Source organism: Mesoplodon densirostris, chromosome 3 (genome assembly GCF_025265405.1).
Source record: "Mesoplodon densirostris isolate mMesDen1 chromosome 3, mMesDen1 primary haplotype, whole genome shotgun sequence".
Lineage (NCBI taxonomy): Eukaryota > Metazoa > Chordata > Mammalia > Artiodactyla > Ziphiidae > Mesoplodon > Mesoplodon densirostris.
In genome coordinates this window covers 176,463,929-176,476,040 of record NC_082663.1, presented here as the reverse complement: position 1 = coordinate 176,476,040, position 12,112 = coordinate 176,463,929, and the positions used below count along the sequence as shown (strand labels likewise).

The 12,112-nt window shown below is 39.2% G+C and overlaps 1 protein-coding gene across 1 annotated transcript; it reads right to left on the bottom strand.

Moving 5' to 3' along the window:
* Positions 1-11,501: 11,501 nt before the first annotated feature.
* On the bottom strand, positions 11,502-12,038 carry LOC132486008 (putative peptidyl-tRNA hydrolase PTRHD1). The gene has a single exon (XM_060092661.1). The coding sequence runs from the start codon at positions 12,018-12,020 to the stop codon at positions 11,640-11,642; it is 381 nt and encodes a 126-aa protein (XP_059948644.1). The 5' UTR covers positions 12,021-12,038; the 3' UTR covers positions 11,502-11,639.
* Between the last annotated feature and the right edge of the window lie 74 nt (positions 12,039-12,112).

The following is a 12,112-nucleotide window of genomic DNA, read 5'->3' as shown; positions in this document are numbered from 1 at the left end:
CCGCCGCCAGGCCGCCGGACAAAAGTGCGCGTGCGCAAAGGAGAACCGCAGCGCTTTTCCTTTCGAACTATACTTCCCAGACGTCTGCACTGTACGGCACTCTACGGGGTACGAGAAGGGCCAACGGCGGGAAGGCTAGAGTCTTGCTAGAAAAAGCAGTCTTGCTAGAAGGCAGAGGAAGTTGTTTTTTTTTTTTTTTTTTTTTTTTAGATTTTTTTTAAATTTTATTTTACAAATTTAATCAGTTATACATATACATATGTTCCCATATCCCCTCCCTTTTGCGTCTCCCTCCCACCCTCCCTATCCCACCCCTCCAGGCGGGCACAAAGAACCGAGCTGATCTCCCTGTGCTATGCGGCTGCTTCCCACTAGCTATCTACCTTACGTTTGGTAGTGTATATATGTCCATGCCGCTCTCTCACTTTGTCACAGCTTACCCTTCCCCCTCCCCATATCCTCAAGTCCATGCTCTAGTAGGTCTGTGTCTTTATTCCTGTCTTACCCCTATGTTCTTCATGACATTTTTTTTTTCTTAAATTCCATATATATGTGTCAGCATACAGTATTTGTCTTTCTCTTTCTGACTTACTTCACTCTGTATGACAGACTCTAGGTCCATCCACCTCATTACAAATAGCTCAATTTCATTTCTTTTTATGGCTGAGTAATATTCCATTGTATATATGTGCCACATCTTCTTTACCCATTCATCCGATGATGGACACTTAGGTTGTTTCCATCTCCGGGCTATTGTAAATAGGGCTGCTATGAACATTTTGGTACATGTCTCTTTTTGAATTATGGTTTTCTCAGGGTATATGCCCAGTAGTGGGATTGCTGGGTCATATGGTAGTTCTATTTGTAGTTTTTTAAGGAACCTCCATACCGTTCTCCATAGTGGTTGTACCAATTCACATTCCCACCAGCAGTGCAAGAGTGTTCCCTTTTTTCCACACCCTCTCCAGCATTTATTGTTTCTAGATTTTTTGATGATGGCCATTCTGACTGGTGTGAGATGATATCTCATTGTAGTTTTGATTTGCATTTCTCTAATGAGTAAAGATGTTGAGCATCCTTTCATGTGTTTGTTGGCAGTCTGTATATCTTCTGTGGAGAAATGTCTATTTAGGTCTTCTGCCCATTTTTGGATTGGGTTGTTTGTTTTTTTGCTATTGAGCTGCATGAGCTGCTTATAAATTTTGGAGATTAATCCTTTGTCAGTTGCTTCATTTGCAAATATTTTCTCCCATTCTGAGGGTTGTCTTTTCGTCTTGTTTATGGTTTCCTTTGCTGTGCAAAAGCTTTGAAGTTTCATTAGGTCCCATGTGTTTATTTTTGTCTTTATTTCCATTTCTCTAGGAGGTGGGTCAAAAAAGATCTTGCTGTGATTTATGTCATAGAGTGTTCTGCCTATGTTTTCCTCTAGGAGTTTGATAGTGTCTGGCCTTACATTTAGGTCTTTAATCCATTTTGAGCTTATTTTTGTGTATGGTGTTAGGGAGTGATCTAATCTCATACTTTTACATGTCCCTGTCCAGTTTTCCCAGCACCACTTATTGAAGAGACTGTCCTTTCTCCACTGTACATTCCTGCCTCCTTTATCAAAGATAAGGTGACCATATGTCCGTGGGTTTATCTCTGGGCTTTCTATCCTGTTCCATTGATCTATATTTCTGTTTTTGTGCCAGTACCATACTGTCTTGATTACTGTAGCTTTGTAGTATAGTCTGAAGTCAGGGAGCCTGATTCCTCCAGCTCCATTTTTCGTTCTCAAGATTGCTTTGGCTATTCGGGGTCTTTTGTGTTTCCATACAAGTTGTGAAATTTTTTGTTCTAGTTCTGTGAAAAATGCCATTGGTAGTTTGATAGGGATTGCATTGAATCTGTAGATTGCTTTGGGTAGTAGAGTCATTTTCACAATGTTGATTCTTCCAATCCAAGAACATGGTACATCTCCCCATCTATTTGTATCATCTTTAATTTCTTTCATCAGTGTCTTATAATTTTCTGCATACAGGTCTTTTGTCTCCTTAGGTAGGTTTATTCCTAGATATTTTATTCTTTTTGTTGCAATGGTAAATGGGAGTGTTTCATTGATTTCACTTTCAGATTTTTCATCATTAGTATATAGGAATGCCAGAGATTTCTGTGCATTAATTTTGTATCCTGCAACTTTACCAAATTCATTGATTAGCTCTAGTAGTTTTCTGGTAGCATCTTTAGGATTCTCTATGTATAGTATCATGTCATCTGCAAACAGTGACAGCTTTACTTCTTCTTTTCCCATTTGGATTCCTTTTATTTCCTTTTCTTCTCTGATTGCTGTGGCTAAAACTTCCAAAACTATGTTGAATAAGAGTGGTGAGAGTGGGCAACCTTGTCTTGTTCCTGATCTTAGGTTTCAGTTTTTCACCATTGAGGACGATGCTGGCTGTGGGTTTGTCATATATGGCCTTTATTATGTTGAGGAAAGTTCCCTCTATGCCTACTTTCTGCAGGGTTTTTATCATAAATGGGTGTTGAATTTTGTCAAAAGCTTTCTCTGCATCTATTGAGATGATCATATGGTTTTTCTCCTTCAGTTTGTTAATATGGTGTATCACGTTGATTGATTTGCGTATATTGAAGAATCCTTGCATTCCTGGAATAAACCCCACTTGATCATGGTGTATGATCCTTTTAATGTGCTGTTGGATTCTGTTTGCTAGTATTTTGTTGAGGATTTTTGCATCTATGTTCATCAGTGATATTGGCCTGTAGTTTTCTTTCTTTGTGACATCCTTGTCTGGTTTTGGTATCAAGGTGATGGTGGCCTCATAGAATGAGTTTGGGAGTGTTCCGCCCTCTGCTATATTTTGGAAGAGTTTCAGAAGGATAGGTGTTAGCTCTTCTCTAAATGCTTGATAGAATTCACCTGTGAAGCCATCTGGTCCTGGGCTTTTGTTTGTTGGAAGATTTTTTATCACAGTTTCAATTTCAGTGCTTGTGATTGGTCTGTTCATATTTTCTATTTCTTCCTGATTCAGTCTTGGCAGGTTGTGCATTTCTAAGAATTTGTCCATTTCTTCCAGGTTGTCCATTTTATTGGCATAGAGTTGCTTATAGTAATCTCTCATGATCTTTTGTATTTCTGCAGTGTCAGTTGTTACTTCTCCTTTTTCATTTCTAATTCTATTGATTTGAGTCTTCTCCCTTTTTTTCTTGATGAGTCTGGCTAATGGTTTATCAATTTTGTTTATCTTCTCAAAGAACCAGCTTTTACTTTTATTGATCTTTGCTATCGTTTCCTTCATTTCTTTTTCATTTATTTCTGATCTGATTTTTATGATTTCTTTCCTTCTGCTAACTTTGGGATGTTTTTGTTCTTCTTTCTCTAATTGCTTTAGGTGCAAGGTTAGGTTGTTTATTCGAGATGTTTCCTGTTTCTTAAGGTGGGATTGTATTGCCATAAACTTCCCTCTTAGAACTGCTTTTGCTGCATCCCATAGGTTTTGGGTCGTCGTGTCTCCATTGTCATTTGTTTCTAGGTATTTTTTAATTTCCTCTTTGATTTCTTCAGTGATCACTTCGTTATTAAGTAGTGTATTGTTTAGCCTCCATGTGTTTGTATGTTTTACAGCTCTTTTCCTGTAATTGATATCTAGTCTCATAGCATTGTGGTCGGAAAAGATACTTGATACAATTTCAATTTTCTTAAATTTACCAAGGCTTGATTTGTGACCCAAGATATGATCTATCCTGGAGAATGTTCCATGAGCACTTGAGAAAAATGTGTATTCTGTTGTTTTGGGATGGAATGTCCTATAAATATCAATTAAGTCCATCTTGTTTAATGTATCATTTAAAGCTTGTGTTTCCTTATTTATTTTCATTTTGGATGACCTGTCCATTGGTGAAAGTGGGGTGTTAAAGTCCCCTACTATGATTGTGTTACTGTCGATTTCTCCTTTTATGGCTGTTAATATTTCCCTTATGTATTGGGGTGCTCCTATGTTTGGTGCATAAATATTTACAATTGTTATATCTTCTTCTTGGATCGATCCCTTGATCATTATGTAGTGTCCTTCTTTGTCTCTTCTAGTAGTCTTTATTTTAAAGTCTATTTTGTCTGATATGAGAATTGCTACTCCAGCTTTCTTTTGGTTTCCATTTGCATGGAATATCTTTTTCCATCCCCTTACTTTCAGTCTGTATGTGTCTCTAGGTCTGAAGTGGGTCTCTTGTAGACAGCATATATATGGGTCTTGTTTTTGTATCCATTCAGCCAGTCTGTGTCTTTTGGTGGGAGCATTTAGTCCATTTACATTTAAGGTAATTATTGATATGTATGTTCCTATTCCCATTTTCTTAATTGTTTTGGGTTCGTTATTGTAGTTCTTTTCCTTCTGTTGTGTTTCTTGCCTAGAGAAGTTCCTTTAGCATTTGTTGTAGAGCTGGTTTGGTGGTGCTGAACTCTCTCAGCTTTTGCTTGTCTGTAAAGGTTTTAATTTCTCCATCAAATCTGAATGAGATCCTTGCTGGGTAGAGTAATCTTGGTTGCAGGTTTTTCTCCTTCATCACTTTAATTATGTCCTGCCACTCCCTTCTGGCTTGTAGAGTTTCTGCTGAGAGATCAGCTGTTATCCTGATGGGGATTCCCTTGTGTGTTATTTGTTGTTTTTGCCTTTCTGCTTTTAATATGATTTTTTTGTGTTTAATTTTTGACAGTTTGATTAATATGTGTCTTGGTGTATTTCTCCTTGGATTTATTCTGTATGGGACTCTCTGTGCCTCCTGGACTTGATTAACTATTTCCTTTCCCATATTAGGGAAGTTTTCAACTATAATCTCTTCAAATATTTTCTCAGCCCCTTTCTTTTTCTCTTCTTCTTCTGGAACCCCTAGAATTCGAATGTTGGTGCGTTTAATGTTGTCCCAGAGGTCTCTGAGACTGTCCTCTGTTCTTTTCATTCTTTTTTCTTTATTTTGCTCTGCAGCAGTTATTTCCACTATTTTATCTTCCACCTCACTTATCCGTTCTTCTGCCTCAGTTATTCTGCTATTGATCCCATCTAGAGTATTTTTTATTTCATGTATTGTGTTTTTAATCGATGCTTGATTCATCTTTGTTCTTCTAGGTCCTTGTTAACTGTTTCTTGCATTTTGTCTATTCTATTTCCAAGATTTTGGATCATCTTTACCATCATTATTCTGAATTCTTTTTCAGGTAGACTGCCTATTACCTCTTCATTTGTTAGGTCTGGTGGGTTTTTATCTTGCTCCTTCTCCTGCTGTGTGTTTTTCTGTCTTCTCATTTTGCTTATGTTACTGTGTTTGGGGTCTCCTTTTTGCAGGCTGCAGGTTCGTAGTTCCCGTTGTTTTTGGTGTCTGTCCCCTGTGGCTAAGGTTGGTTTAGTGGGTTGTGTAGGCTTCTTGGTGGAGGGGACTACTGCCTGTGTTCTGGTGGATGAGGCTGGATCTTGTCTTTCTGGTGGGCAGGTCCACGTCTGGTGGTGTGTTTTGGGGTGTCTGCAGACTTTTTATGATTTTAGGCCACCTCTCTGCTAATGGGTGGCGTTGTGTTCCTGTCTTGCTAGTTGTTTGGCATAGGGTGTCCAGCACTGTAGCTTGCTGGTCGTTGAGTGAAGCTGGGTGCTGGTGTTGAGATGGAGATCTCTGGAAGATTTTCGCCGTTTGATATTATGTGGAGCTGGGAGGTCTCTTGTGGACCAGTGTCCTGAAGTTCGCACTCCCACCTCAGAGGCACAGCACTGACTCCTGGCTCCTCAATTTGGGATGATTTGTTGTCTATTCATGTATTCCACAGATGCAGGGTACATCAAGTTGATTGTGGAGCTTTAATCCGCTGCTTCTGAGGCTGCTGGGAGAGATTTCCCTTTCTCTTCTTTGTTCTCACAGCTCCTGGGTCTCAGCTTTGGATTTGGCCCCGCCTCTGCGTGTAGGTCGCCAGAGGGCGTCTGTTCTTCGCTCAGACAGGACAGGGTTAAAGGAGCAGCCTCTTCAGGGGCTCTGGCTCACTCAGGCCGGGCGGGAGGGAGGGGCACGGAGTGCGGGGCGAGCCTGCAGCGGCAGAGGTCGGCGTGACGTTGCACCAGCCCGAGGTGCGCCGTGCGTTCTCTCAGGGAAGCCGCCCCTGGATCCCGGAACCCCGGCAGTGGCAGGCTGCACAGGCTCCCGGAAGGGCGGTGTGGACAGTGACCTGCGCTCGCACACAGGCTTCTTGGCGGCAGCAGCAGCCCCAGCGTCCCACGCCCGTCTCTGGGCTCCGCGCTTTCAGCCGCGACTCGCGCCCGTCTCTGGAGCTCCTTTACGCGGCGCTCTTAATCCCCTCTCCTCGCGCACCAGGAAACCAAGAGGGAAGAAAAAGTCTCCCGCCTCTTCGGCAGCTCCAGAGTTTTCCCGGACTCCCTCCTGGCTAGCTGTGGCACATTAGCCCCCTTCAGGCTGAGTTCTCGCCGCCAGCCCCAGTCCTCTCGCTGCGCTCTGACCGAAGCCCGAGCCTCAGCTCCAGCGCCGCCCGCCCCGGCGGGGGAGCAGACAAGCCTCTCGGGCTGGTGAGTGCCGCTCGGCACCGCTCCTCTGTGCGGGAATCTCTCCGCTTTGCCCTACTCAGGTATGTGGGGAGTTTCTTGCCTTTTGGGAGGTCTGGGGTCTTCTGCCAGCGTTCAGTAGGTGTTCTGTAGGAGTTGTTGCATGTGTAGCTGTATTTCTGGTGTATCTGTGGGGAGGAAGGTGATCTCTGCGTCTTACTCTTCCGCCATCTTATCCGGAAGTCTAGGCAGAGGAAGTTGAAGCCTCTGCTGTAACCACGTGTCCTCTCACGCACCCTTTTTATTCATAATTATGGTGACAATGATAGTAAGAGGGAAAAGTGAATATGTAATAGAAAATGTGGAAGACTAGACGTTTGCTGCTTCTTATTGGTTATTGAGAAAACTTAGAATCTATTTAACAAATTTTTGAATTAAAAAAATTGTCTAAATTTTGTAGCCTATGATAAAAGATATATTTTTTAACTGACACACTGGGTAAAAACAAAAACATAGACCTAGTATTTCCCTTTTCATGACACTCATTACTTCTTTTAAAAGGGTTCCTTTAAATTGTAAAGCTTGTCTTCCAGTATTGACTGTACTTCCCTTCTTTACAACTGCATCCTCATTGTCTGGCACTGTACATACCAAATAATACGTATTCAATAAATGTTGAATGAATGCTTTTTTAAATATCCAGCATTACGGTTTACAAAAACAGTCCTAAAATCAAAGGGTACCTTAAGGTAGAAAATAAAGAGATGAATTAAGATATACCTGGAAAAATAATATGAAAAAGAAATCTGGGATCACAATGTTACAAAGAAAAAGATATTTCAGAGTAAAAATAGTTAAGTTGGACAAAATACGTAGTTATGTATCGATAAAAAATAACAATACACATTACTAACCACTAGGGAAATGCAAATCAAAACCACAATGAGCTATCACTTTACACCCATTAAGATGGCTGCTATCAAAACAAACAAACAAAGACAAAAGCAAAATAATACAGAAAACAACAAGTGTTGGTGAGGACTTTTTGAAATTGAATCCTTGTGAATTGCTGGTGACAATGTAAAATGGTGCAGCTGCTGTGGAAAATAGTACGGCGTGTCAACTTAAAAAAAATGCACAACGTGCAAGTTGTGAGTCAAGTTTTATTTGGGGCGAAATGAGGACTATAGCCTGGGAGACAGCATTTCAGATAGCTCTGAGAAACTGCTCCAAAGAGGTAGTGGGGAAGGTCAGTATATTTGTGATTTTGGTGAAGGGGGAGTACATGCAATCAAGCACATTTTTTTTTTTTTGCAGAAGGTTTCTGCTAGTCACGAGGAGCAATCATCACCATGAAGGTGCTTAGTGCTTTTCTAGATATGAGGAGAGGCAAGAATTGGACTCGTAAAATTGTCTCCTGAAAATATCTGACTATCTGAAGACCTGTTCTGCCAGTTTTTCCCAGAGCACATAGTACCTCATTTCTGCTCTACACCCTGAATTCCTTTCAGGGGGTGTTGAAAGTCAGCAGCTGCAGCAGCACATCTACCTTGTAGAGGTAGATGGCAAGTACCAATGGCAAGTGCCAATTTGTAGTTGACTGGCGGTTCCTCAAAAAATTAAAAATAGAATTACCATGTAATCCAGCAATTCCACTTCTAGGTATATTCCCCAAAGAATTGAAAGCAAGGACTCAAGCAGGTATTTGTACACTAATGTTCACGGCAACGTTATTCACAATAGTCAAAAGATAGAAACAACTGAAGTGTCAATGAATGGATGAATGGATAAACAAAATGTGGTCTATCCGTACAATGAAGCATTATTCAGCCATAAAATGAAGGAAAATCCAATACATGCTACAACATGGATGAATCTTGAAGACATGCAAAGTAAAATAAGGCAGACACAAAAGGACAAAAATTGTATGATTCCACCTATATGAGGTATCTAGAAGAGTCAGATTCATAGAAGGAAAGTAGAATAGTGGTTACCAATGGTTGAAGGAAGAGGGAAATGAGGATTTATTGTTTAATGGGTACAGAGTTTCAGTTTGGGATAATGAAAAATTTCTGGAGGTGACTAGTGGTGATGATTGCACAACAATGTAAATATGCTTAAAGCTATTAAGCTGTACACTTAAAAATTATTAAAATGGTAAATTTTGTTATATGTATTTTACCACAATAAAATAATAATATAAAATAAAATAACAATTATGAACCATTACTGGCAAGACAGCATTGAGATTTACAAAGTAAAAACAAGGTGGCAGACTGAATACACATAACTACCTCCTTTTTTCTCTTCATATTCTTTTAAATAACAAAAACACATTTATAATTTGAAAAGTAATAAAAACCATACACCTCTAGAAAAATACCACCAGAACACCAGAAATTGATAATCTTGGAAGGCATGCAGCAGATATGTGCCCTGAGAGCCAAAGGCCATCTACTAGATCCATATGTCTCCTTGCATGGCCCTGCAATAAACTGTTTTCTGCTCCAAACTCCGACTTTTCCGTTTGTTTGGCACATTAACTTGTGTTGGGTAACAAAAGTATTTACACAGATTATAGTTCCTAGAATAGCTCTGATGGAATTAATTATGAATATAATTCATTACAAAATCAAAGAAAGTAAAATTTGTATGGATTACAAGGAAATGAAGTAAATAAATTAATCAGTAAAACATTTGAGTCAAAATTAGTGTTGAAGCATACTGTGAGGGTAATTAATCATGCAATTAAAAACAAAAATGATTACAAAAGAGAGTGGCAAAGAGAATATAGTAGCAGGTTAGTGTTCTTGATTATTCAGGAGAATGACATAATTTCAGAAATAAGTTTTAAAAAGCTTAAATGTGTATGTTAAATATTCAATAGAACCCACTAGGCAAATCAATATATGAATATCTAACCAGCCACTGCATAATCTTTTTTTTTGGAGGTTCAAATCTTACTTATTTATTTATTTTTATAATTTTTATTGGAGTATAGTTGATTTACAATGTTATGTTGTTTCAGATGTACAACAAAGTGAACCAGCTATACACATACATATATCCACTCTTTTTTAGATTCTTTTCCCATATAGGTCATTACAGAGTACTGATTAGGGTTACCTGTGCTATACAGTAGGTCTCTATTAGTTATCTATTTTATAAATAGTAGTGTATATATGTCAATCCCAATCTCCCAGTTTAACCATCCTCCCCTTTCCCCCGGTAACCATACGTTTTTGTTTTGCTTTGCTTTGTTTTTTTTGTTTTTGTTTTTAAAAAGAATTGTTTATTTACTGGACCTGGGGAGGATTAGATACACAACCAATTTTAAATGTACATCTTTTAACTCAATTTTGAAGTGTTTTCACACACACACACTCACACACACACACACAAATTGGCATGCAACAGTTGTCCTAAGGTAAAACACAGTCATCGTAAACTGTTGCAAGTATTTTCACCCAAGGTTGAAAAATTGTTTATCCTGAACAAGAAAACCTGTAACAGATTTAAATTAATTATATAAAACTCGTCACTTGTAGTTTTCCCCTTACAAAGATCCAAAAAAAAATATACAAGTAACTAATATACATCAGTCACAACATAATCCTGGATCACTCTCACACCAAAACTAGATGCTCCTTTAATTTTAACCCATCATTAGAGGCCAAGAGAAAGTCATTTTGTTTTATATGAAACAAAATTCACATGTGCCAAAAAAAGAAAGGCCCAAGAAAAACAAAAACAAACACCCTAGTGCTGACAATAATGTTCAGTACACTAATTAAACAGTGACCAAAATGCCACTGATCAAAAATAAAATAGTGGCTGTATATCACTGCAAAGAAATCCAAGCGGCTTTTAACCCTTTGGCATCAGAAATCCAGATTTTTCCAATTATGTGAACGCGTACCTCCTCCGTGCTAAGAGTAGAGAAAGTGGATAAGCCAGCACAGAAAGAAAAAGAACTACCATTCACTGCAACACCCAGAGAACTGGCTTTAATAGCGACTTCTTACAAGATTAGGCAGAAACCAAAAACTGGTTATTAGCTGCTTGTGTCAACAACTTTAAGTGGAGGTGATTGAGTTCTAAGGTTCAAAGTAAAACTGTAAAGGGGAAAAAGGTTGTTGGTTTAAGTCTTATCTTTAAAGCAAAAACAAGATAGACAAAGTATAAAAGTACCAACCTGGTAGCACACTCTAGTCACAGAGCTCTACCATTAGGCTGGATAGAAAATGTCAAGATTCAGATTGTTGTTTCTGATAAGGACTCAACAAAATGAATCTTTAATGACTTGAACTGCAGGATAAGGGATCCCAAGAATGCAGTCATTTTTAGTAAAGTACTATCAGTAAAGTACAATCTTGAACAGACTGCATTTTATTATAAAAACAAAAGAAAGAAGATATAATAAGGACTATGCACCTATATTCCACTTACAGTGCTTGAGTTCTGGAAGGACCCGTATAATGGAGGAAGAACTCAAATATGAAATCATGCCAATCACATGTCAAATTTCACTATGACTTTCCTAAAAAATGTTTCTCCCCAATATATATATATATATATATTTTTTGACATATTTTATTAAATCAAATACATTTTAACATCTTTGAAATGAAATTACATGCCTCAGTTGGCAGCATTTCTTCTTTCTTAACAACATGTAAAATAATGGTGTATCTTAAAGTTGATGGTGTCCAAGATTCAATGATTACAATATCTGGACGTGAGTAAGAAATAGGGAACTCAAAGGAAAAGTTTTAAACCTGGGTAACTGGAAGAACTCTATTATTCCTAACAAAAAAGTAAGGGTATTTCCTTGATCCCTATATAGGAGTCTAACCAAATCTTCTATTTGAGCAATGACCCATAGATGATAATGCTACTCACCTACTTTCCCCATCTGAACTTATAATTAAAAATACTTATTAATGACAACTTTAATATGAACATGTTTTGACCCTCAAGAAACTGTCATAATTTAAAGGGAAGGGAATTGCCACTGAAAGGAGTACACGGTGCTTAGGGATGGACGGCGTGCAGTTTCTGGATCCAGCTGATATTCAAACATATCAAAGCAATTGATAACTTCAGTCATTTGAACAATCGGAACTTCTTCAAATACTGGTTCACTTCTTCCTTGGGGTAGGGACGGAGTGCAATGCAAGTGGGGATGTTCTCTGGCTGCTCCACCCATAGCTTGTGGTCAATGTTCTTCTGTTGCAGTGTCTCTGCCAGCAACTTTAAGGTGGTCTCATCTGGGGCCTCGAGGACCACCTTGCACATGCGCCCCAGCTCCCGGAGGTAAGCGGCAGTGTGTGGGTGGTCCTGGTGAATGTGCAAGGCCGCGGTGGCTGCGTGACAGGCCTGTGCTACCAATGCGCCCGCTGGCCAGGAAAACGGCGCCTCTGATAGATCCTTTCGTAACACCAGGTACTGTACCAGTATCTGTGGCTCTGCGCCAGCGGCCGCCATCCTCCCGCACAACTGAAAGGCCAGCTCCCCAATATATATTAATCACAAAGAAACATAAGCTGTGAATGTACAGTTTAGAAAATAAAAACATA